The following is a 27117-nucleotide window of genomic DNA, read 5'->3' on the forward strand; positions in this document are numbered from 1 at the left end:
AACTGTGCTGGCCCACATCTTTCATGCCAACAGATAAGTACGTGAAGCAATGTCATCCAGCCAAAGTTGAATTTTCCTCTCAGCTTTCTCTTTTTTCATAGTGTAATAATGCAAGTAATAACTCATACGCTAGACTAGACTGAGCTTGTTTGGACTTTCAAGGATATACATTTTTCCATCCTTTTGCCACACACTCAGTGAGTCACTGCAGGATTAAAAAGCTTCCATTGCTTTATTGAGCTTTTTTTCTCTCTGCCAAAGTCAATATAATGTAAATAATAATAAGTAAATAAAATGTGATTTAATTTATGGAATTTTTCATTAATTATTTAAAATGCAAAATATAATCGCATATAATTTCATTGCACCTACTTATTTATTTTAGTGCTAATATTAAATAAATAGGATGTGAATTAATTAATTAAAATGTGACCTAATGTGTATTACATTTTCCATTAATTAATAAAAATGTTGTCTCCGATGGTGTAATGATCATTCGCCCGATTCCAGGGTTCATTTCCGACTCAGTGACGGTGTTAATGGTTGTCTGTGTGCCCTGCGACTGACTACCGGCTTTCTTTCTTTCTTCCTTTCCTTCTTTCTTTTTTTATTTCTTCATTTCTTTCTATTTTTTATGTATATTTTCTGTTTATATGTTCTCCTTGAGCATATGTGGTGGAGGGCTTTGTGTGTCCCAATGATCCTAGGAGCTAAGTTGTCTGGGGCTTCACGCCCCTGGTAGGGTCACCCATGATAAACAGGTCCAAGGTGAGGGACCAGACAAAGCACGGCTCCCAAAACCCCTAGGAAGAATACATTAAATGGATCTAGTTTTCTCTTGCCCAAACGCGGGTCACTGTCGCCCCCCTCTGGAGCCAGGCCTGGAAGTGGGGCTTGAATGCGAGCGCCTGGCGGCCGGGCCTGGACCCATGGGCACAGCCCGAAAGGGTAACGTGGGTCCCCCTTCCCATGAGCTCACCACCTATGGGAGGGGCCATAGGGGTCGGGTGCAGTGCGAGCTGGGCGGTGGCCGAAGGCGGGGACCTTGGCGAGCCCATCCCCGGCTACAGAAGCTGGCTCTAGGGACATGGAATGTCACCTCTCTGTCAGGGAAGCAGCCTGAGCTGGTGTGTGAGTTTAAGAAGTTCAGACTAGATAGTCGGGCTCGCCTCCACACAAGGCTTGGGCTCTGGTACCAGTCCTCTTGAGAGGGGTTGGACTCTTTTCCACTCTGGAGTTGCCCATGGTGAAAGATGCTGAGCAGGTATGGGTATACTTATTGCCCCCCGGCTCGGCGCCTTTACATTGGGGTTCACCCTGGTGGACAAAAGGGTAGCCTCCCTCCGCCTTCGGGTCGGGGGACGAGTCCTGACTGTTGTTTGTGCCTATGCACCAAACAGCAGTTCAGAGTACCCACCCTTTTTGGAGTCCTTGGAGGGGGTGCTGGAGAGCGCTCCTGCTGGGGAGTCCATTCTTCTGCTGGGGGACTTCAATGCTCACGCGGCCAATGACAGTGAGACCTGGAAGGGCGTGATTGGGAGGAACGCCCCCTCCGATCAGAACCCGAGTGGTGTTCTGTTATTAGATTTCTGTGCTCACCATGGATTGTCCATAATGAACACCATGTTCAAGCATAAGGGTGTCCACACGTGCACTTGGCACCAGGACACCCTAGGTTGCCGTTCGATGATTGACTTTGTGGTCGTGTCATCGGTCTTGCGGCCGCATGTCTTGGACACTCGGTGGAGAGAGGGGCGGAGCTGTCAACTGATCACCACCTAGTGGTGAGTTGGCTCCGATGGTGGCGGAAGATGCCGGTCCGACCTGGAGGCTCAAACATATTGTGAGGGTCTGCTGGGAACCTCTGGCAGAATCCCCTGTCAAAAGGAGTTTCAACTCCCACCTCCGGCAGAATTTCACCCACGTCTCGGGGGAGGCGGGGGACATTGAGTCTAAGTGGACCATGTTCTGCGGCCGACCGCAGCTGATGGGTACCAGCTGGTCAAGCGGAATGCAGCTTTGGTGGTTGCTGAGGCAAAAACTTGGGTGTGGGAGGAGTTCGGTGAGGCCATGGAGAACGACTTCTGGACGGCTTCAAGGAAATTCTGGTCCACCATCCAACGTCTCAGGAGGGGAAAGCAGTGCACCATCAACACTGTGTATCGTGGGGATGGGGCGCTGGTGACCTCGACTCGGGACGTTGTGAGTCGGTGGGGAGAATACTTCGAAGACCTCCTCAATTCCACCGACACGCTTTCCCATGAGGAAGCAGAGTCTGGGGTTTCTGAGGTGGGCTCTCCTATCTCTGGGGTTGAGGTCACCGATGTGGTTAAAAAGCTCCTCGGTGGCAAGGCCCCGGGGGTAGATGAGATTCGCCCGGAGTTCCTAAAGGCTCTGGATGTTGTAGGGCTGTCCTGGTTGACACGCCTCTGCAACATCACGTGGACATCGGGGACAGTCCCTCTGGATTGGCAGACTGGGGTGGTGGTCCCCCTTTTTAAGAAGGGGGACCGGAGGGTGTGTTCCAACTACAGGGGGATCACACTCCTCAGCCTCCCTGGTAAGGTCTATTCAGGGGGGCAGGAGAGGAGGGTCCATCGGGAAGTCGAATCTCAGGAGGAGCAGCCAGATGAGGTGGCTTGGGCATCTATTTAGGATGCCTCCTGGACGCCTCCCTGGTGAGGAGTTCCAGGCACGTCCCACGGGGAGGAGACGCTGGAGAGACTACGTCTCTCGGCTTGCCTGGGAACGCCTCGGGATCCCCTCGGAAGAGCTGGAGGAAGTGGCTGTGGAGAGCGAAGTCTGGGGTACCCTGCTGAAGCTACTGCCCCCGCGACCCGACCTCGGATAAGCGGAAGAATATGGATGGATGGATGGATGTTCATACAAAGCAATCAATCAGTCAAAAAATATGAACGACTAGGAATATTCCTTCTTCAGTGTATTCCTGTATTGGATCTTGCAGAATGTAAACCTGTAATTGCAACCCAACCACTTCCTTCCCCCCTCCTCTTCTTCTCTCCAGTCTTTTGTCAGATCCCCTGTCTAAATGGAGGCCGTTGCATTGGCAGGGACCAATGTTGGTGTCCAACCAACTCAACCGGGAAGTTTTGCCACTTGCCAGCTCAGCCTCACGCAAAGCCCACCGCTCACAAGGACTCCAGAAACTCTGGATCTAAACCTCCTTCCCACTCCACGTACACTCTACCGCTTTCCAATCAACAAGGTAAGTGTACACTTCTTTATCCAATGCAAGGGCAGCTTCTGCAACACAGCCATATGATTCTGTGCATCCGTTGTCCTTGAATTACTCACTTGACATTTTGCGGATATGGCTGGCTTTGATCCCATTGTTTCCCGTCACAGGATAAATTTCCATCTGTCTTGGAGTAGCTGTTTTATGTCTTAAAAGCAGAAGCTCTGAATCGGGGAATGTATAAGCTTGTCAGATGTCCCAGCATCCGTTTTAAATTTCATTGATAGTCAATAAAATTGAAATGTGCAAGTCCAGCCCCTGTAATATTGTGTGAAAACACACACAAAAGAGCCTTCTTTTGAGAATGTATTAAAAGAGGCAAGTTTCATATGAAGTGCTCATTAAAAGGTCTATTTCTTCTGTCACACTTTGATTCATGATCGTGGATTCTGGGAAAAAGCTCTGGAACTCCCTAAAGATAGATCCTTCCCCGCAAGTCTGAAGGATAAAATCACTCTTTCTACATATTGCAACATCTTCTCACCTTTATCAAATATGTCTTTGGTCTTGAAAGTTTGATTTAAACCTGATAATCCAAAACACTTTCATGTTTTGTTTTGTAGTATCAATAATCTTTAAATTGCCGGGAATTACCAATTCAAAAAAATTAATTAAGTTAAAAAAAAGATTTTTAAGGGTATGTCAGCTGATTACATTTTTAACTTAGTGTTAATATACAAATTGTATCACTTGGCTTTTGGTTTTTATGATAATTAAATAATAAATAAAGCTGAGAGCGGTGATGAAAAGGGGGTGCGAGAGGTGAAATTTCATCCAAAAGCTGAATAGCCCTAACATTTTGTGAGCAGTCTTTAAGTTATGTATCTTTTTCTTCCAGGCTCGCTTCACCCATCCTTGGTCAAGGTCCATATCCAGCATCCGCCGGAGGCTGAGGTCAGGATCCATCAAGTGGCTCGGGTCCAACCCGGTCAAAGGTCACCCACCACGGAGGGGGCTCACTCTGTTCAGCAACGCTCTCAGCCTGGCAATGGCCAAGAGCCCGCCATTGAGCATGGCAGCAGACACACCAGCGTGGACGGCCACGCCAGACCACACCACCGTCAGAACGGACACGTGGGAAGATGCTTCCAGGACACAGTTGACGGACAGGTATTATTATCAGCATCCGGTGCTCTTTGGTCTTTTGTAGGCATGAAAACCCTAACTGTTTTGTACCACATTATCTTGCCGTTGCTTTCTCTGTCGGGGTTGGCCTGTGGTTATGGTATATGTCATCTTCAGGATTGATGAGCCCTGACCACACTGGTCAATCTAGTGTTGCCCCACTTCCTCGACCTGGGCATGTTTATACTTGGGCATTCAGAAGACTAACCTTCGGCTTCGAATGTGCTGTTTCCAATTGCGGGTCAGATGGGATGACTCACCAAGCAAGACAATACAATATTGTCTGTAGGAATCGCAGGAATGTTAGTCTTTAAGGTAGTGAAGCAAAACAGTGCATTGCACTGAGTTGATTATAAAACTGACTACCATATTTCCTCAAATTGAGGTTCCTCCTCGACAGTAGTAGACGCCATATCTTAATGATCTCACAGACAGTTGCATCATCCACTTGAACAAATAAACGTCTCTCGCCAAATGAATGTCTCCCTTATTCCCCTCAGGAATAAAGGTAGAAACTGTAATGACCTTAACTCATACACATAATGTACATTAAAGACTTCTCTCCTCCGTCCTTTTGAACTATGTTGCTAACCAAAAGAGCAGCACCGACTGAGGCATGTAAACATTCTCTTGGATTAATCAAAGTGTGAAGTCTTACCACATGTTGGAAGAGAGTTTAAAGTTGGTCTTCTGCTAGCTACCCGCTAGCTGGGCGACTGTTTTATTGATTTTACATTTAACAGCAGTTAAATTTTGCTTCATCATGTGTGACAATTAATGTTAAAAAAATTGAGATGCGAGGTGTAGGCTATAAGATTTGTAACTTTGATTAGACCCTCATCTTTAAACTGTGGGTAAACGTTTAACATGTTATTATTAATGTAGTAACCTAGCTAATTGTATGGCTTAAAATGAAATGAATTAATAAAATTGATATGATGGCCAGAGTTTTTAATTAGGTATTAGAAAATAAATGATTTTGAAATCAACCAGGGTCACGCCGCAAATTGTATTTGACTTTAATGTTCTAACATATTCTTATTCTGACATGTCTGTGTAATATTTTGTGGCATCATTGGCCTTTTTAAAATGTCTTTTGGAGAGCATCGTTGTCAAGCAAAAAAAAAAAAATTGTTCTAGATGTGAGCTTTTTGTATGCTTTCCTTCTAAATGGTCATGTTCCATAGTTAGCCACACTAGGGTTGTGGCTCCAGCCTTATTCATTGAGCATGTTGGGTGTGTTTTAGATTACAGCTCTCATTTTCCTCACGGATCTTGCCAGTTTACCCATTTGGTGTTCTGCAAAAGAATGTTTTCTGTGTTTTCACTAGACTTTCGTAAATCTCTACTGGGCAACTCCACTCGGTTCTGCAAGGAATTTCTCATAATTAGCCAAATGTTCATGATCCAAATGCCATTAGGTTGATAGTTGATAGTTACTGAAACCAGTCCACCAATGAGCTAATGTATTCCGGTTCTCTTTCCCTTGCTTATACATGGACAATCGCCAACAATTTTACAGGTGCACCCAAGCCAAACTTGTCTCTGAGATTTATCACAGGTGACTGTTTTTACAGTGTGACAAGCCTCTGCCAGGCCTAACCAAACAGGATGATTGCTGTGGAAGCGTGGGAGCCTCTTGGGGTCTCAACAAGTGCCACAAGTGTCCAACCAAACCAGGTAATTTCCCACTGACCAGCAGTAATAGAGCTATACCACAGTTCCATGTTCCAATATTGAATATTTACTCAACCCTTTGCTGGCTTCATGCCATTTCTATTACTAATACCTGGGATATACTACGAATTGATAGTTGTCTGTCTAATGAGGCGCCAGCAATAGGATTGGAAAAACCACATTACACAAACAGATAACTACCATAGTTGGGATGTACACATACATAGCTTTCATCTGTTGGCTTACACTTGTTACATTTGTGTTGATATGGAACTATTTTTACCAGCTTTGATGGCTCAAAGAAAGCAAGACCACGCAAATGGAAGGGTGAATTGCCTTTAGTCCGTGTAGCATTCACTTCACATTTGGGTCCACGTCAGAGTTTATGCATAATTCGCTGTGATCAAACCTAACCCTTAATCACAGCAAGTGACTGGTGATCCAGTCTAGGGTGTGCCCCGCCTCTCACACAAAGTAAGCTGTTATAGGCCCCAGCTCACTCACTCACGATCCTAATGAGGACAAGCAAAAATGGATGATGGATAACCCATAACCGACAATGTTATTTCATTGCGTTCTTATCTGTCTAATCAGATCAATGAAAATTGTTGCAGCCATTACTGGAACCTGTTGTTAACCGACTTTGATACTAGTATACTTTATGAATCATTGTTATTGGAGGATGCCAGGTGGGCCATGTTGTGGTCATTTACAAACCATGCATTTGTCGTTTTTCCTGGTGTGTTAATAGTTTCTTCATATTCTAGTTTTGCCTGGAACAATCACCTAAACCGCAAGCCTTTTTCTTTTCTTTTTAAGTGGACTTTCCCATCCACAGTTTTGTTTATTGTTGCCTTTTTGGTCACTGGCAACCATTCTAATTTTCAACTGCAGTTGTTTCTAATTGGTGGATATTTATAGCATTTATAACAGGCCTAAAGACTACTAAGGACAGGGGAGTGAGGATAATTACCACAGTCAGTCGTCATTAGAGCTGCGGAATGACTGCGTACTTTGAGTAGTAAAAGTGTTTTTTTTTTTTTTTTTTTTTTGCTTCCATAAAAACTGAAACTTGGGAAGCAAATGAAAGCATGAAGATGAGAGTCTGGAGCAAGCAGCACCCACCCTGCGGGCATAAGGAACCAGTCGTTGAGGAAATGAACAGGCGTAATTCAGCTACTTTCGAACCTAAGCTGCGGTAGGTTTGAGAAACAGCAGCAGGCTGGTTGCATGCTGACAAGCTGGGTGGGTGGTGACACCTCTCACTGTACACCGACTCTTACTCGACCTGACAGTCCTGTGTGTTATTTGGGGAGGGGGGCTTGATTGTGTACCCGCACCGGCCCAGGGGGACTTTAGCAAGCGAGACCTGGTGGAAAGCAGCAATAGTGGCACATTTGTTATATATATTTTCTTGTCTTTCTTCTTAATTGCATTTCAGCCAAAGCCACAAATGTCAGTTGGCTGTCAAAGTCCTCAAGCTGTGTTTAATATCTACCCAGGCCTTAATTAGAAGCAGATATCATCCCTCTGCATCCCCTCCATTCATCATAGAGCAATTCTTTTCTCGTATTCCATTCCTCTCCAGGCAACACGCTCCCTGGGCTCTCAGATGTTCTTCTCTGTTCCTTTGAAGTTCCGACTAGAGGCACCACCGCATGCTCCTCTTCGTCATGTTTGTGGTATACTGTAGGCCCGGGTCCCAGGTCACACGCATGCTGCAAAGAAAGGGGAAGGAAAATGAAAGAGGGGAAAATGAAGTCATATTCGATGTCCCTCCAGTCTTGGAGGGAGCTTTAATAAGAGAAGTGCTTCGAATTCCTGAGTGTTATTGTTCTCACTTTAGACACTTGGCTAGATCTTTAAGCTACATTCCTCCCACCTTGGCCCATGTTTGACAGGAGTGATATGGAACCAGGGGAAAACAACCCCTGAAAAATGTTGCTGTGCTTTTGTTCTGTTTCACTCAGAGGGTCAGTTGTTAGTCTACCATTTGGAGAAAGAGTCATATAGCATTTAAGGAGTCTCCTGTGTGTCCTTTTTAGTATGTGGGAATGCACACTTTCTATTTGAAAATGTGACACAGGCATTTATAATTTTATAGCAGGTGACACAATCTCTGTCAACTTAGCTTTGCTACTTTTTTTTGTATTACAATCACGCACAGAGCAGGCCTTACTTGATATACAGTATTAGATACTGTAGTCTAGTGATATTGTTTGTCTGAGAAAATATGTTCTGTTTGTGTTACAGTCAAATATGTATTCGTATTTCATATTATTTCAGATTGTAATATTTGGTGCTAATTACTCATCATTTTAGAGTAATTCCAGTATTACTATTTATCAATTGAAATGTTACATCACTTCTGAGTTACTTTCACCAAAACAACTGGGGAATTCTGAAGTACGACATTAAATTTAATGCATTGGTAGATTTTAACAAAACAACAATTCCGAACGACTAATGAAAATGATTTTGTACTCATTAACATGTACCTATTAGTAGTGAATTTACCTGTTTAAAAAAAAAAAAAAAAAGCTTAGTTCTAGAAGAACAGCGACGTCACAGCCAATCAGTTGTGCTGCTCTAATAAATGACAATGATTGTGAAAGGTGAAAAGCCAGCCAACGACAGTACAGTTACACCATGCAGGAAGACAGGACTTAAACAGAAACCCAGGTCATGGCGAAGCGGAACAATACGTGAGGACTGGGTTAACGGAATTCTGTAATCAGCACTTAAATTGTTCCCAAAAAGTGGCCATCTCTGGTGAAAAGACGTCATCTTATTACCATAAGGTTAAAATTCATTTTCACGGGCGGTTGTAATGGGTATAATAACAACATTTTCTTTGAAATGCAATACCACACATTTGCAAGCCGTTTCTCCCAATAATACTGTGTAGGCTGAATGGTAGTGTGGGTGCATACCAATGCACCGTAGGAGCCTTTAAGAGTTTCATATTTAGAATTGCAGGCTTATAGTGACATCCTTGTTAACCAGACAATCAGCGCCTTCCCTCTGGAGCGGTAGAGGAGGTGGATTGGAGAAAAGTTTTCATTGGACCGCTGAATTTGTTAGTTATGAATTTTGATGTCAGGAAACACGAAAAGCTAAAAAGAGAATGGTCAGGCAAAGGGTGAATATGAAGCAAGTGAACTGAGAGAAAGTTAGTCACTGAGAGAAAATGAACCCTTTAAAAGCTCAGAGCCAAGATTGTGTAGCAATGATAGGGGTTAAATAGGAATGTTGTTTAATAAATTCATATCAGGTTCCCTCGGCAAACTTTTGCTCTGTCTTTGTGTGTAGAGAGTGAGCATGACTCTTGGCAGCCCTGCTTGTCATTCCGTATTCAACGGCTATTGGAATTCAGCAATCCATTTTTCTCTTCATCTGTCAATGCTGTTCTTTGAGACTCTCCCATGTATGAGATGATGGGAAGTCCCATGGAACCAGATCAGATGTCCCTCAGGGCCTTTACGAAGGCTATCTGGGTCTTTGTCGTGTTATTGCCAGAGTGCAGTTTTTGCCCTGCCCTCCACCTCACCCCTTTCCAGCCTTGGAAGTTGCCTAGCTGCTTCCGTCCCTCCTCAGTTGGCCTAACACTGTGGCAGAGATTTGCCCACTGATGTACCACTCACATTACATAAGATGGCCAACGGGAACCAGAGGTGCTACAACTTCGTCTGGGAAATAGGCAGCAAGGAAACAGATGCCCTGGAACTGCTCCGCAGCAGCTTCTAATTAAGATTTGATAAAGACCTCAAATCACGTTTACAGTGTTTGATTCATTATTGTTGAGTTGCAATTGCATCGCACTTAGAACGATGGAATCTACCAGCTTTGTGAAGCAGTGTGCTTAATTAGGGCTCTGTGAGTCTTACCACAATGAGAAAAAAAAGCCTAGTTAAAGACAGAACCATCAACATTAGGCCTTTAAGCTAAATTGTCCAACTTAATACTTGGAACATACTTTTCAATAAAGATATTATATGAAAACAACGACAGCAGTAGTTATTATTGGAAAATTTGTCCTATGGCTTATCTCTGGTGGTAAAATGTGGCACATATGTAACTAAACTTGATGCAAAGCAAACCATGTGGCATTTGTGTCTGTATCAACTGAAGGATTTTGGTATTAATATCATGAATCCAAACTGATCAGTTTTGTAGTTTAAGATTAGCCCGCAAGGGAAGCAGGGACATTTTATATTCACGGCCTGTTATACAGAACTGAATGACAAAGCTGACGTGTGCCAAGGAGACATTTGCCTTTAAAAGCAAACAACTTCCCTTCGAGCTGTTTGCTCCAATCAAACGTTGACTCCAAGGCCATGAGGAGATGGCTTTGGCATCTCACAGAGTCAAAAGACTTAAAGCCTTCATTGATTAGTGTGGCGTGTGCCCCAAGTTTCTTTTGTGTGCCACCAGTTTGTTCCATGGCAGCATGTCATAAAGTGAATTACTGGAAAAGGGTGCTGGGGAGGTCTTAGCCGAAATGATGTTTGTTTTCCTATCAAGAGGCCTCCGGTGGAATAGATGGTTAGAGCGTCTCCATTTCCCATCCCGTAGATGGCATCTATACTTTGTGGGGCAAGGGGAGAAGCCCGTTGCTAAATTTTGAATTCTCTCGAAACCGATCCCCACGGATGTTGGTGAAAGGCTCTGAGTCGTCCAAGTGACTGACTATACCATTGAATCACCTATGAAAACAAACTCTAGTCAGGGTGGTCTTGCAGAAAGACTGAATTAAAGGGCGATTTTTTTTATACATCTGAAGTAACAATCTGAGCATAAAATCCGTCTCCTTTATCAGTCTTTCTGCCTACAGTGTTTACTTGTATTTTGCATAAGCCGCCCTCTCATTTGAATACCCTCAGTAGGGTCTTCCTTGATCCAAAAAACAGATTTAACTCAGATTAGGACTGAACCACCAATCAGGAACCTTCAAGGGATTTGAATGACACCACACAAGTCAGGGAATTCAACCAAATATTATTCACCAGTTGCCAGTGGCATTCACGACACAATTGAATGGAGACAGGCAAAATTAGTTAGGGGTGACAAAATCTTTTGTTAATCAGGGCTAAATGGATGGAGAACAATTGGAAGTGTTTCTGTGTACATTCAGTGGATACAGACCAGTCTGCGTCTAAACTCATTGTAACCAAGGGCGACACTAATGATGACCAGCTTGAGCAGACATTTTCTACTCAAATGATCGTAGGAGCCAGCATGAGAAAGCATGCATCATTAAATGATTCAAAAACAAGGTAGCCCTTAGATTTGTGTGCGACAACACAAACAACTTGGCCTTATTTTTGCAACATTACACTCAAATTTACAAAACTAAACAATAACGTACAGTACTACACTACAAGATGTCTACAGCATTAGGAGAGCCATGTTAGGTACTGCTTTCAGATGTTCATTACCTGCATTTTTAGGGCTTTCGAGAGCAGTGGCCCTTTTGGAGCAATAAAGATGCCATGATAAACTCATTGAACTGAACCAAACATTTCCTGATGCAGAACGCCCATAGGTTCATGTTCATGACCATTTCGGATACTTGTCAACGTTGTTCCTGGAAGAGATGTTCTCCTTTCTGTTAATAAGCTTTATTGAGACAGACCTCTCCCACTGGGTTTCCCTTGGCATGTGCGCCCTGCTGTCACTCAAGCCAGAATTTCCCTGATCCGATCTCTGTGGGAGGGCATGCCCAGCACCCTGCCACAACAGCTCATTACTCAGAAACTTTGCAGGCGGATTAGGCTGGTGTGGAGGAACATGATGAGGTGGGCAGACAGGAGTGCGGGCGTCACTCTGACACAGTCCCCCTCTTTTCTCCATGCCCCCTTCATACTGACCCACTTCTGCTCTATCAAACCCTCAGGTACGCCAAACCTGCTTGGTCCACTGGGTCACAGCAGGACCAAAACACTTTTCTCATTCCCAGAAAGCTTCCATGTGGCACATTCCAGACACTCCTGGGAAAGTGGCACAGATTCAATACTGATTTGGGTGTTGTAATGACTGGACATACACTATATGGAATAAATCATCGGGGCACCTCAACAATTACAGGAACTAAAAAAATTGGCACTCCACCCTCAACAGCTTCCAGTCTTCTGGAAAGAATTGCTGCAAGTTATTTCATAATGTCTACCAAAGACGGCTTTTTCCTGTGTCACTTTTATGTGCGAAAGATAATGACACAAAATATAGGGTTGAAATGGATTGATGTAGTATCAGAGGTGTAAATTGAGGTGGGGCGGCTGTGTAAATGGGAATAGTGAATAGTGAATACTGATCAAGCTTTTTACTTAAGTAAAAAAAAAAAAAAAAAGTATAGGCTCTGAATTTACTTAAGAATAAAAGTAAAAACAAAAAAATACTTTCTATTGTTTCCCTCTTTTATTAATTTGCATAGTGCTCATACTGAGAAGAAAAAAAAACTAGTTGGCTTATGCTGTAAAAACGTGTTCCCATAGATTTGCTAACATTGTGAACTGACTAACAAAAAAAATCTGTTGGGAAAAAATACACTTTACCAGAATGTGTGGTTTTTTTTCATATTAGACGGACAATATTTAAACTACGGCTGTCACTATTGAATCTTTTTAGAATCGATTATACTATAGATATTTCGTCAAGTACTCAAGGAATCACCCCCCCCCTTTCCACTCCTCCTCCACACACACAAAAAAAATGCAATTTTAATTTTTGTATTTTTATGACTAACATGCATGTTATTCTCATTTATGAGGGCTGGACTTCTATCCTTAAACTGAATATGTTGGTACTGAGTGTATGGTCTGAACTGTACAGAATTTGAGACAACAAAATTTGCCTTTGTCTCACAGTTAGCATTCGCGATTAGCATTAGCACACTAGCGATTACTTAGTTAAGAAAGAACACTAACTACCATTCAGCTCATTCATACATAATGTTATATGTCCATTATATATCTAATAGGGTCTTAAAAAATCACTTACAGATGCTCCTTTGTCGTTTTTGGGGATGTTTTTCACGGGCCCAACAATCCGTCTGTCTGCAACAAAAGACCGTGTGGTAAACATGGACAGTGGCCTAATGGTTCCAGGCAGCGCAGATTGTTTCTGGGTGTCGCAAATATGCTTTTATTAATATTTTTTTAATTGCCTCGAGGCAGGAATTTTTGCGTGAACCAATATTTGTGGTTGACTTAGCTGAGTTAGCCGATTTTGTTTTACAGCCTTAATTTGAACACCAAAAGCTGGTGGTTTGTAGGCTAGCACAATACAATACATTCACCACAAATTATTCTTCCAGCCAATAACATGAAACAGTTGTCTGAAATAAGGCAATGAATATGGTAATATCTTTCTTCTCTGAATTTTGTTGCTTCATCGTTGTTAATGCTCACTGATTCACAGTCCTCCAGAAAAAGTATTGTATACATCACACCGGGCAATGGTGCTGACGCCACCACACATCTAATTCTGAGTTTGTAGGAACGTGCACACACAAAGGCTCATCTTGATCAATCCTGGCTATACTGTTAGGTCTGTGATACACTAATTCTGCCTCAATCTGAAAAGGGCTTGTGTTTGTGGGAATTCTAATCCAGAGTTCAGAGGTCACTGGCCAGAGAGCCTGTTTTACATTCTCTGTTAACATCTCTTTTAAATGTGGTTGATGGGGTTTAAGTCAGGGTTCTGGGCAATCCAGAGAAGGGCCTTCCGTAAACTGTTCCTTCAAAGGTGGACGCAACTAAATGTTTTGGTAAAATGAATAATTAAGATTAAAGGGGCCCTAGGGTTCTTGCCCAATCCATCATTGAGTCATTGTGGATTTGGATTGAATGGCATTGTTGTGTTCTGTCGCAGACTGTGGAACTTTGAATCATCAGGGCCTGATTGTTAACAGCGGCTAATTTGTCACCCCTGTCGAAACAAATTACCAAATACATAACAATGGAGTGTGGGCTGTCACTTTTAATGTGTGATGGCAGAAGGAGGCAGATCGTAGATGCCGGAGCCTGCACTATCCAACATCAGAGGGTCGCGTCTGGTCGTGTTTGTCCACAGTCACAATCCACGTAGAAGTCACATCATTCCAGAGCTGTTAAACACCGCACAGATGAAACATCTGGTCTGCGGATGCTGGAGCCTGCATTCTTTTTTGGATAGAGCATTCACTATGTGCTGAGTATATGTATTTTTAATTATATGTCATTGTACAACCCCAATTCCAATGAAGTTGGGACGTTGTGTTATACATAAATAAAAACAGACTACAATCATTTGCAAATCATGTTCAACCTATATTTAACTGAATACACTACAAAGACAAGATATGTAATGTTCAAACTGATAAAATGTATTGTTTTTAACAAATAATCATTAACTTAGAATTTTATGGCTGCAACAAGTTCCAAAAAAGCTGGGACAGGGTCATGTTTATCACCGTGTTACATCACCTTTTCTTTTAACAACATTCAATAATGTTTGGGAACTGAGGACACTAATTGTTGAAGCTTTGTACGTGGAATTCTTTCCCATTCTTGCTTGATGTACAGCTTCAGCTGCTCAACAGTCCGGGGTCTCCGTTGTCATATTTTACGCTTTATAATGCACCACACATTTTCAATGGGAGACAGGTCTGGACTGCAGGCAGGCCAGTCTAGCACCCGTACTCTTTTACTACGAAGCCACGCTGCTGTAACACGTGCAGAATGTGGTTTGGCACTGTCTTGCTGAAATAACCAGGGGCGTCCATGAAAAAGACGTTGCTTGGATGGCAGCGTATGTTTCTCCAAAACCTGTATGTACCTTTCAACATTAATGGTGCCTTCACAGATGTGTAAGTTACCCATGCCATTGGCAGTAACACAGCCCCATACCATCACAGATGCTGGGTTTTGAACTTTGCGTCCATAACAGTCCAGATGGTTCTTTTCATCTTTGGCTCGGAGAACATGGCGTCCACAATTTCCAAAAGCAATTTGAAATGTGGACTCGTCGGACCACAGAACACTTTTCCACTTTGCGTCAGTCCATCTTAGATGAGCTCGGGCCCAGAGAAGCCGGCGGCGTTTCTGGGTGTTGTTGATAAATGGCTTTTGCTTTGCATAGTAGAGTTTCAAGACAACACAGGATCTTTTTATAGATGTGATGGTTAATCTTCTGGCCGCGTGGCAAGAACTTGCCGTGGACGATGCATCAAAGAATGCGATCAACATGACTTTGACTTCAGACTTCGATGGTCTTGCTTTTTTTGGCCTTGGCGACGAACCTTTCCACTGAACGCTCTGGCGTTTGGTCTTCAGTTCGTGCTCAAACTCATCACTGGTGAAGACTAGAAAGACTGGTGTCATTGGTCTCATCATCACTTAGTCTGCTCATTGCATGACGACCTGACACAGAGTATCTGTACATAAGAGCAGTGGAAAAAGGTGCAATTGCTGCAGAGAGCTAAGGTCACAGTTATACTCCCATTGATAGAGAAAACTAGTTTGAAATATAGCTTTTCTGACACCGGTCCTGGAACCTTTCTGACACACGTTGCGAGACTAAAAAAAAAAAATGTTCATGTTTTACAAATATATACCATCATCCTGAACATATTAATGTGATTGTATAAACGTTTGTGTCTGTTACTGAGATACATGCACTGAAATCACTTTGGTTGTTTTGGTTTGTTCAATCATCATTCTTTGAGAAAAATACAAATTCATCCTTCTAATACAGTATTAAAACCTTTTCTTGTATTATTCCGATTTTTTGGGAGAAAAATACAACTTAATTCTTATATTGACATTTTAATGAAAAACATACAATTATATCCTTGGAATATTCTGACTTTTTTTCTGAAAAAAAAAAGGATTCTTGTAATATTATTACTTTTTTCCTCCAAAAATATACAACTTTATTCTTGGAATATGATGAATTTTTTCTAAAAAATAAGATAAAATACAACTTTATTCATGCATTTTTTCTCCTAATATTGCAACATTTTTCTTTTCATATAGCAACTTTTTTCTCCTCGTAGTTTGACTTTATTCTAATACAATACAACTTTTGACTAACACTTACTTGATTAGTGATATTATTTTAGACTTTATTGTCATTTTTATTTTTTATTTTCCTTATTGCCCAACTAGTCCTTTGTACTCAAGTGAAATAAACATTTGCTATTTTACTTTCAAGAATGATGTGCCTTTTCCATTTTCTTGATTCACAAATTTGACTGCCCGAGCTTGGATCCTACGATGACAAAAAGAACAAAATTACATAACGATTACTTTGGATGAACCTTGCTGTTTCATGACTCATGTTGCAAAAACGACAATACAGTCTAAAATAATATCACTAATCAAGTAAGTATTCGTCAAAAGTTGTATTTTATGAGAATAAAGTCAAACTATGAGCAGAAATTGCTTTAATGTGTTGGACATCCATGCTCACACACAGACACACAAACACACACATGCTTGCGTACACATACAGTGTGACTTTTGCCACATGATTTACCACATTGACCTGCCTGTACATTTAACGGAGCATCCTGTGGCGGAACCTGGTGCCGAGTGACTAATGACCTGATGTTTTTCAGACGTCTGTCACCGACAATATGGTCACACTGGGGCATAAACCGAAGCGTTGACTTATTTACAGCAACGCTCTCGTGACTGTCAAATGCACACACCTGAAACAAATGCTATTCAATTTTACTTTTTGGCAACACAGTCCTAAACACTCTTTGCCATTTATTTATCAGCAGTGTAAGTGTGTCTTTCTTTGAAGCGCACTTGCACGTCATTTAATGCTAAAGTTCAGGTTGTCTAAAGGTTGTCTCAGGGCTTCTTCAATACATTTACAAATGACCACATTCTTCACCATCCCACAGGATTGCTGAGAATTATAGGTAATATGATTTTACATGACATCGAGTGTTATTGCGACATCCTTTTGGATGGCAGTAATCTCTTATATTTAAAAAAAAAAAAAAAAAAAGGTTAACGGGGAATCATTAACATACATTCACTCTTGGGGTCCCATGGGGCCCAGCTGTAGGTCTCCTCATGTTTCTGTTGCCAAGATGCTCACATCTGTAAGTTATATGTTCCTCTCCTAACATGAGCTCCCTGTCTACCTCAGTGATGAATGCAATACTTTGTGTTCGAGAGTGTTTTTGCAACCACAAAACATTGCCGTCTCTATTCTCTCCACAGCATATGCAGTGATTGCAAATGGACAAGTGGAATGTCCTGTCGGATATAAAAGAATGAATGTGACGCACTGTCAAGGTAAGCATCAAGTTTTTTTGTGTAGAACAGTCACAGTCTGTTCTGTATGGGATACAAAATCCATATGTTTTCTACATACACGGACCCCTGAGGACTTCAATGAAGTGTTCCTTGCTGAGTGTACGGCCCCTATGGCGCACAGGTCAAGACCACAATTAGCCTTTCTCCATCAGGCTTTGATTGGGTTGACTAGGTATCTTTAAGTATGTAGAAGAATAATGTGCTAGTCTGGCCCACACCAGTAGTAGAGGAGATGTGATGTGACTTGCTAGCTTGTCCATCCGTCTGTTAAAAAAAAAACATCATCAAGTCATTCCTGGAAAAGAAAACAGCATATTTCGCTTCATCACAACATCCCAGAGGGGGCTGGCTGTCAACTGTCTGGCAGGTCATGCTGAAGGAGCCACACACAGTGTCGAATGTGTGGACATCACAGCATTCTGACCATTTAAATTGCAGTGGAAAGTCCAAGGTCCAACACAAAAGAAGATTGCACCTTTACTGAAAGATGCAAGAAAACATTGAAGATAAATCTTGTACTTGGAGCAATTTGACTTGATAATTAAAAAAAAAAAAGAACCATGTTGTCCTAATCCGAATAAAACTGCTTGGGAGAAAGAGGTTGTTTGGATTCTCTTTTAGCAGGTGCTCGTTGTCCAGTCTGATTTCTGAGCTGCTTGATTGGCCACAGCTCCAAGGGTTTGATTGAGAGACATTTAAAAAAAAATTACTGTAGACAAGGGCACAGTTGTCTTTCAGTGGAACGCCAACCAGCTAAAATAATGTATCTTTAATACATTCATGCTTTTCTTATGCGATCGTTTCAAGATGTTCCTCGATTGCAGCTGCTTATTTATTTAATTCCAAAACCAGCCAAGCTGCCAGTCCCCCATGGTATTTTTTGGAAAGCCTAATGTCCCTTTCAGCTGGTGCTTCATTCCCCAGATGCTTTGCTGAAAGGGCCAAAGAGGAAAAACACAATTTTTTTTTTTTAAACAAAATATTGTCCTTGTTTTTGGAATGATGCCTAGCATGCCACCCTAGAGCTTCCACTCCATCCCACTGCTGTTGACTGCACTTTCTTGGGATCATATATCATGTAACACATGCTATAACTAAGTGCTGCTCTAAACATTGACACTTGTAGTTGTTTCCTGTTCTTTTACTAATTGAGCCTTACTAATTGGGCTATTGAGATGTATTGTTGGTGGTAAACTGGTAACGATTAAGTGTTTGTAAATACTAATCATTTAAATGGTAAACAATGCAAACGTTCTTTATTTTAAAGTCAAAAACAGTCTTAGAAGACTGCTTTAACGGTATACTAAAAATTCGCCTTCCCAGTTTGCGCTGTCTCGAATGATGCACTTTTGCCCCCATAATGTATGTCTAGTTTTAGACCACCAAAGTAATTGTATAATCCTGCGCTTAGGCTAAAACACTTAATAGCCAATTTCCTTTACAGTGGTCCTAAGTAATACTACAGGTGAATATTGTTTATGACAAGGGTTAGAAGTGCTCCAGTAAGGTTAGACGACACCATCGGAAAGTCAAAACCTTTCACAAATACCTGATTAATTACATTTGGTGTTGCATCTGTGTTCTTACTGCGAAATGCTGGTGTGAGCAACCACGCATAAGTCAAAAGTGATGTTGAGATTAGTGCTAGTCATGGCAGGATGTCATTGAAAGTCAGCATCAATCCCAGTCAACCCAGCAGTAGACTGTAACAATAGCACTAATCTTGGACTCAACCAAACCACGGATTAGAGACCCCATGTGATGAAGGCTGAGCCCAATGCTGACCTGAACTCTGACCAGAAAACATACTGCTTTAACTAAACCAAAGGCCCCCACAGTCATCCTTGTGTACAGAATATTTTATAAGATAGTATATCAAATATTACATTGTATTTCACAATAATTTCATTACTGATATGAAGGGAATGAGTGAAGCATGTCACAACAGTACTGATTTTACACTCAAGAATGCAAGCAACACGTAGGCGTGCCCTTCATTTTTTTACAATCTCAGTTTAATTGGGATTTTGAAAATGTGGGGTGGTAGGCTCTCATGTTCGAGTTGGGAAAAGACCTCATGATGTTCCGGTTCTTTTACATACAGAACAACAAACCCTGGTCCCCAGTGGGACTGCAATGGCTAAAATTGGGGGAAAAAAAGTGTCTGGCTCCTGGCTGGCATATTAACTGGCCAGCTTGTTTTATTGCTTTTGGCGCTACAAAGTCCACTGCTCGCTGAATTCCCCCATTACAGACTCTGACCTCCGCTGAATATGCTGGGACGTGTAAAGGATAGAAGGTGATGATGTAAAGTCATTAATCCTCATCTGCCTGACTGTCCTGCTTTCAAAATGAATAAATGTTGAAGCAATATCATGGTCACTTCCTCTGTGCATGTGTTTTCTTCATGTCATCACTCCTCCTGTATTTCATACAGTTGGGTAACTAAAAGCATTCCATTCATCATCACCTCCAAGCAGCTGGCATTTTTTAAAATATACGATCCATTCCAATATTTTGTCATCTGTCAATGTGTAAATGATTCCTAAAAAATGACATCACTGTTGGTCTTACAGCATGACAGCTTTACATACTCAATGTAAAAGAAATGTGATATTGGTATTTCTTTTCGAGGAGATCATTTGCAGTTCAAACACTACTTGTCAGGGTAAAACAAAGCTTCATGGCTGACGTAATGCATATTTCACAGATATCAATGAGTGCCTCCTGCCCGAAATCTGCAAGAATGCAGAGTGTCTCAACACCAAAGGAAGCTACAGGTGCACATGTAAACCTGGTTTCATGTTGGACCCTGCCAGAAGCCACTGCGTCTGTAAGTATTGTGTGTACGCTTTAAATCTGGGGGAGACAGTAGCTTAGCCTGTAAGACTTAAGTAAGTAAGTAAGTCAAATCCCACTCCAAAAAATTTGGAACTTTGGCCTGCTCGTTGGAAAGAGAGACCTTTTTTTGTTTTAGGTTTAGTGTGAGAGTGTGAGAATTTCCATTGAGCACACATAAAAAATACAGAATCTATATACTCGGCAAGTGTTATTGTGTGCTAAGAGAGTCAAGCATTTAGACACGTTTTAGGATATGCAGCATCTGAGGCGAGTCAAATACACAACTCACAAAAGGTTAGGTGTATTCGGCTTTCGGGTGAAACATCAGGATGAACCTCAGATGCACTACAACCTTTACAGGTGCAGTTAACTTGATTTTCCAGGTGTTTGATACGTGAATCAACCAATACATTTCCCGGTTCAATTAGAATTGATATTTAACGGCCATGAGAGTGTGTCATCAGCAGGTTGCAAAATAATTATAGAGAGACTGGAAGAGTCACAGAAAGGCACGGAAGTGGATGTCCTTGGAAATGTAATGGTCAATACTAATACTGCTCCGATCTCAAAGGTTCAATTTGCATAATGTCTAAGGATTGCTATGCTGTATTAACAAGGGTTATAGCCCTCAGTTTGTTTTTTGAAAAACAATTTCAGTGAGAGGATTCCTCAGCGTACTTTTCCGAGTGATAAGCGATCTCAAGTCGTGTGTTACATTGTTTAATGTGATTGGTGTGCTTTCTCCCCAGCTGACAAGGCAGTTTCAGACCAGAAGGCATTTTGCTACAGATCGGTGTCAGCAGGCACGTGCTCACTGCCACTTTCTCAGCACATCACCAAGCAGATCTGCTGCTGCAGCCGTGTGGGCAAAGCCTGGGGGGATGGGTGTGATCGCTGCCCTTTGCCCGGATCTGGTATGTCTATAGAAATACTGCTGTAGGTCAATGTCCTCAATCTGCAAACATATCATTCCATCTCAAGTTTTACTTTCAGAACACATATTAGCTCAGTTGCTGTTGTTTGTAGATATGAAATGCTACAGGTAATCACATGCAAAGGTTGTCAGTGTTTTTGAAAGACATCTCAAAGAAAAATGAATTGAGTCAGTCAGTTAGTCAGCACCCTCTTGTCTGCCAGCTGTGCAAATGAGTTCAGAATGACCGAAATGTGTTTGAAGTGGAAAAAGACCAAACGCATAACAGTTGTCATATTTTGGAGGCTGCACAAGAGTGGGAGTCAGTTTTTGGGTTATCGCTAATGTCCACTGAGAGAAATCCCACTAACAGACAGGCGAAGCTCAGGAACAGAACTAAATAGCTTGGCCAAAAGAAACATAGGAAACTGTCAACCTTTTTTTTCATACAAATCTGATATTCAAAGTTCGAGGGGGAAAACGGGATCATTTTATGGACTGGCCAGTTATTTATAAGGATCGTCATAGATCAAATATCATAGACCTCCAAGGTGCTGCTTTGACCAGGACTGACGCAGAGCCTTTGTTCCCTTAGATCCTGGCTTTTGTATGGCTTGACACAGTGTTAGAGTCATGTTCTGAACAAAGCATTCAGTTCTATTGCTTGTGACCAGGTAACAGGATCCTGCCACCTTTTATTTCAACTTTCAAACCAGCTCCTATGATGTTGCTGCAGATCATATCGAGCCCAGTTTTCATCCAGACTTTCCTTACTTGGTTGCCTATAACATCCAAATTTCCCTCCTTTACTTCCACCATATTTAGCTGTCATTTCATACATTGTTTTTCCAGATCCTTTTGGTATAGAGTTGCTGCTCTTAGGTCAAATAGGGGACACTGGCTTCACGCTTGTAATGGATTCACCATCTCTGAGGTTTCCTGGGCTCCTACTGTCCGTCTAGCTAGCAATTAGCAGTAAGAGGTCAGTGAGTACTACGTGATCCTCTAGGCTATTTGGCTGTACAAATATGCCAATATCTTTCCAAAACCCTTTGTTGGTAGCCCCGAGTGACTCCTTTGTCTACCATTAATTATAATAGACACTGCCCATGGAAAACCTCATATTAACACAGTTGCACTGATGGCCTTTGGAGATGAAATATGAGTAACAATTATACCCTCCATTGTGGTAGTGTTTGGAGCCTGAGAAGAGTACTGTAGAGTACTGAACTAGCGTGGTAGTCTGGACCACAAAAACTGATACTAAGTCAAAACTAAAGGCTCTTTCACACTGCACTTGGCAAAGGTGTCTGACGCCTTCAACTTTCCCATTAATTATGTGTGTGCTGAGGCAGCAGCGCGTTTTGACGAGACGCCGAGCCTCGCGTCAATGCAGAGGGCGTCTGAGTCTCAGCATCGTGTCATTGCATAGAAACGTTTTCTATTCTGAAGCGTTGACGTGGTGACATCAAAAAGCTCCTCCAATGGGAGTGGAGCTGGCGGAGTGATTTCGGAGTGCTACAGTATTTTGGCGGAATTGTACTTTAAACCGCAAGCAGGAAATGGAGGAAGGCATAATAATTGCTGTGTCCCACTATCTTGAATTTTAGGCCAATAGAAAAATAATATACCGTGACGTATCTGCGCGAGGCTTTCAATCTCTCTGCTCAGCCTGAAATGCACCTTGAAGTGCTCTTCCTGGAACTCGAAAGCTCAAGAACAAGTTCAAACTCCGAGTTGCTGCCGTGAAATTAGTGTTGGATTTTCCCATGCCGCACCCCTGTTGCCGTTCTCGTTGCACTTTGACGTGGGGGCCTTTCAGACTGAGAAAGTGCAATGTAAGAAGGCCTTAAGACAGAGGAGTTGAGATCAAGTCAAGAACCAAGCAATCCAGCGATCCATCCATCCATTTTCTACCGCTTATCCGAGGTCGGGTCGCGGGGGCAGTAGCTTTAGCAGGGACGCCCAGACTTCCCTCTCCCCAGCCACTTCATCCAGCTCTTCCGGGGGGGATCCCGAGTCGTTCCCAGGCCAGCCGAAAGACGTAGTCTCTCCAGCGTGTCCTGGGTTGTCCCCGGGGTCTCCTCACCTCACCAGGGAGGCGTCCGGGAGGCATCCGAATCAGATGGCCCAGCCACCTCATCTGGCTCCTCTCGATGTGGAGGAGCAGCGGCTCTACTCTGAGATCCTCCCGGATGACCGAGCTTCTCACCCTATCTGTAAGGGGAGAGCCCGGACACCCTGCGGAGGAAACTCATTTCGGCCGCTTGTATGCGGGATCTTGTTCTTTCGGTCACGACCCACAGCCTGTGACCATAGGTGAGGGTAGGAGCATAGATCGAACGGTAAATTGAGAGCTTCGCCTTTCGCCTTAGCTCCTTCTTTCCCACAACGGACCGATACAAAGTCCGCATCACTCCAGACGCTTCACCGATCCGCCTGTCGATCTCCCGTTCCATTCTTTCCTCACTCGTGAACAAGACCCCAAGATACTTGAACTCCTCCACTTGGGGCAAGATCTCATCCCCGACCTGGAGAGGGCACGCCACCCTTTTCCGACTGAGGACCATGGTCTCAGATTTGGAGGTGCTGATTCTAATCCCAGCCGCTTCACACTCGGCTGTGAACTGCTCCAGTGAGAGTTGGAGATCACAGCTTGATGAAGCCAACAGAACCACATCATCTGCAAAAAGCAGAGATGCAATACTGAGGCCACCAAACCGTACCCCCTCTACGCCTCGGCTGCGCCTTGAAATTCTGTCCATAAAAGTTATGAACAAAATCGGTGACAAAGGGCAGCCTTGGCGGAGTCCTCACCGGAAACGGGTCCGACTTACTGCCGGATATGCGGACCAAACTCTGACACCGGTCGTACAGGGACCGAACAGCCCGTATCAGGGGGTTCGGTACCCCATACTCCCGAAGCACCCCCCACAGGACCCCCTGTGGGACACGCCGTTCGCCTTCTCCAAGTCCACAAAACACATGTAGACTGGTTGGGCGAACTCCCATGCACCCTCGAGGACCCTTTCCTTGGTTTAGCCACACAGGTCATGGATGGCATCACAGTATTTTCTGATCTACTGTATGTCACAGTACTTTAATCCTGGTATTCAATCAAGACTGGTCTCAAGTCCGGTCTTAATTGCTAACCATGCTATAAACCAATGTCAATACTGTATCAGTACAGTATTGACGATGGTTTATGGTTTTTGCTGTTGTGTTTCCCACGTACAGATCATTTCAAGGAGATCTGCCCGGCTGGTCACGGATACACCTACTCCCGCTCTGATGTGCAGATTTCTCTGCGACAGCTTGGGGAGGGTGATCTTCAAAGTACTGGATTGTCTTGGGAGGAGCAGAACCCCACATATCCTCAGCTGCCGTCTTCCCAGCCGCAATATCCCACGTACCCACAGACTCCTCAAATACCCCAATGGCCCGAGTACCCAGAGTCACCAGAATCACCTCGGCACCCTGTTACTCCACAGCAGCCTTCCCATCCCTTTTTCCCAGACAGAGAAACAGCTCGACAGCCTGAAGGTGAGAACTTGTTTGGGACTGTAAGGTTGATTCCGAATGGTATAAATATTTACTAAATGTGCACATAGTTATTTAAGAGTTACTTCATAAAAACACTTTTACCACAACCCTTATAGTATAAACATGACAAGGCAGCAGAATGATTCAATAAAAGTCAATTTTTCCAAGAATCCAAACATCGAGCCGTTTTGATCTCACCAAATAAATGCAACATGGAACACAATTGGATCCATGGCTCTCAGCCATCATCTCCAAAGTATTTCTCATTGATGATACATGTTCAAATTCATCAGGATTTATGTTTTCAATGCCTGTTATCTAATTTTTGGTGTAGTTACAATATTTTGATTAACACACAAAGAAAATTCTGTAAATGTTTAATGGATAGTCATTATCTGTACATTTATTTTCCGTGTCACTGCATTTTCCTAAATACAACTTTATCTGCCTGGCTTAGAGGATAACTTTATGTGCCTAAATTTGACGTGTGCAATGTTGAGTTTGACTTTTGAGGTTTTTTTTCTTTAGATTTCTATCATATGTCCACTGCATGTTTAGTAAATGTAAGGTAAATACAAATGCAATACTGATTAACTTCCTCTTCTTGTCATCTTCTGTCAGATGTGGAAATTCCAAGCCCGGTAAGTTCTTCCTCCCTGTTCCAACTCTCATGCTCTATTGAAATGTTTACCTATGTTCATTATGATCACATAACAATTTCCGGCCATATTGTGAAGGAAAAAGAGGAAACTTTGCTGTATGGTGCTACTATAACTAAAATGTGTCTAAATGTGTCCTTGTTTTCTAGCCAGTTGTTGTGACAGACTCACCATTGAAATATCCAGGTATTGTTTGCCATGGCTTTTCTCATACATACATACATACATACATACAATACTTACTTAATTTGTTATCTTTAAAATTCTAATTTGCTTTATTTCTTAAAATCAAAGACCAACGACCATATGATTTATTGTCATTTCAATGTGATGAATTTTGTACAATGTTTCATTTAACGCAGTATTGCCAATTACAGTCTGTGTATGCTCTGCTCCTGTGCCAGTGAAAACAATGACAATCCAATTGTGACTGCTGTAATTCTGCTATTGTGCTATTTTTAACATGGAAAAAAGTATGGATCATTTTCCTTTTCAAGCTGCCTGTTGAGTGACAGCTAAAGCCAGCATAATATTGTAAAACAAGAAATGCATAATTTAGGGATAGCGTTAGTGGTTGTATCCTTTTATACTCGGCCCAAATACATCATTGCTAACATTATTCTTCCTTCCAGAAGTTGATCCAGACTCACCAGCCAAGCCTGATCCAAAGGAAACAGCCCACACAGACTCAGGTAAGACATGCATTGTAAAAGCATATGTAGCCCACATTGATTAATATATATTCTATTGTGTCAATTTACTAAAAAACCTTGATGAAATGATTTGATTGAAAAGGGGAACAATTTTAGAGGAACGATGTCCAATGAACGACTGTCCTCATTTTTGTCCAATTCATTTTTGGCGCATTATTTCAGGCTGGTACTGGGTTACAACTAGATTAGAACAAGATTTTATGTACAGTTAAAATGAAAGTGAATTAAAGTTTGTTTAGCTGGAAATGACAACAAAATAATGACAAAAATGCAACACATGTTTGAAATTATTCTTATACAGTACATTTTGACAAAAAAGGGCCATGTCCAAGATTATTCATCGCCCTACTCCGTCCGATGTTTTCCAAACTTAAATGAGCCAATGCACACATTTTACATTTGAAAATTCTCATGGCACACAAGCAAACAAAGATGCTTGGCTAGCTGGGTCTGTTTAATTGAACACAAAGCTATTATTCTTTACACAATCAGGATTTTTGGGGCCGATCACCAATCAGCGAGTTTAAAAAAAACGATAACCGATCACCGATGCGATCACAAGATGGAGGAATGTGTCTATTTAAATGACCTGTTCATATACTGTATATACTTGTGTACTTAATTGCTCAAAAAATTACATTTACAATAAATAATGTATATTTGTTCCTCTCTTTATGCCAGTGAGGCATAGGGACAGACAGAACAAACGAATGGTCTTCTATTAGCTGGCAGGAAGTAAATACAGTAATTAATGGATCCACTTTTTGTGACATTTGTGTTCGTTGGTGTGCCATGAGAATTTTCAATTGTAAAATATGTTCCTTGGTTGGAAATCACTGCTCTAGTCAGATTGTGTATTCTAATTAGTCAGGTCAAACCAACATTACATGACAGAAATAATGGGTGCTAACTTACTGTAATTACTTTATTTTTAATGAAATTACTTCACCCACACCGAAACTTTAGAGCACGATTCGACAGAACGGCGGCATGTTTATGTCCAACCGTTCGTGCTACCGCTAGCTTGCTAGGCAACATAACATTTTATTGCCTACTTGTGAGTCGTATCGTATTA

The 27117-nt window shown here is 42.3% G+C and overlaps 1 protein-coding gene across 4 annotated transcripts in view; it reads left to right on the top strand.

Moving 5' to 3' along the window:
* The window catches only part of LOC133487603 (latent-transforming growth factor beta-binding protein 1-like), a 110292-nt gene that overhangs the window by 46796 nt on the left and 36379 nt on the right, over positions 1–27117 (top strand). For 2 of the 4 annotated variants that reach the window (XM_061794461.1, XM_061794463.1), the window contains exons 6-15: positions 3026–3226; positions 4095–4366; positions 5959–6061; positions 17278–17352; positions 20084–20206; positions 20964–21128; positions 24365–24670; positions 25292–25311; positions 25479–25515; positions 25962–26021. In XM_061794461.1, the coding sequence (XP_061650445.1) occupies positions 3026–3226; positions 4095–4366; positions 5959–6061; positions 17278–17352; positions 20084–20206; positions 20964–21128; positions 24365–24670; positions 25292–25311; positions 25479–25515; positions 25962–26021 (1362 nt within the window). The remainder of the gene's footprint in view (positions 1–3025; positions 3227–4094; positions 4367–5958; positions 6062–17277; positions 17353–20083; positions 20207–20963; positions 21129–24364; positions 24671–25291; positions 25312–25478; positions 25516–25961; positions 26022–27117) is intronic. The other 2 variants (XM_061794464.1, XM_061794465.1) reach the window with 1 other exon arrangement.

Source organism: Phyllopteryx taeniolatus, chromosome 13 (genome assembly GCF_024500385.1).
Source record: "Phyllopteryx taeniolatus isolate TA_2022b chromosome 13, UOR_Ptae_1.2, whole genome shotgun sequence".
Taxonomy (NCBI): domain Eukaryota; kingdom Metazoa; phylum Chordata; class Actinopteri; order Syngnathiformes; family Syngnathidae; genus Phyllopteryx; species Phyllopteryx taeniolatus.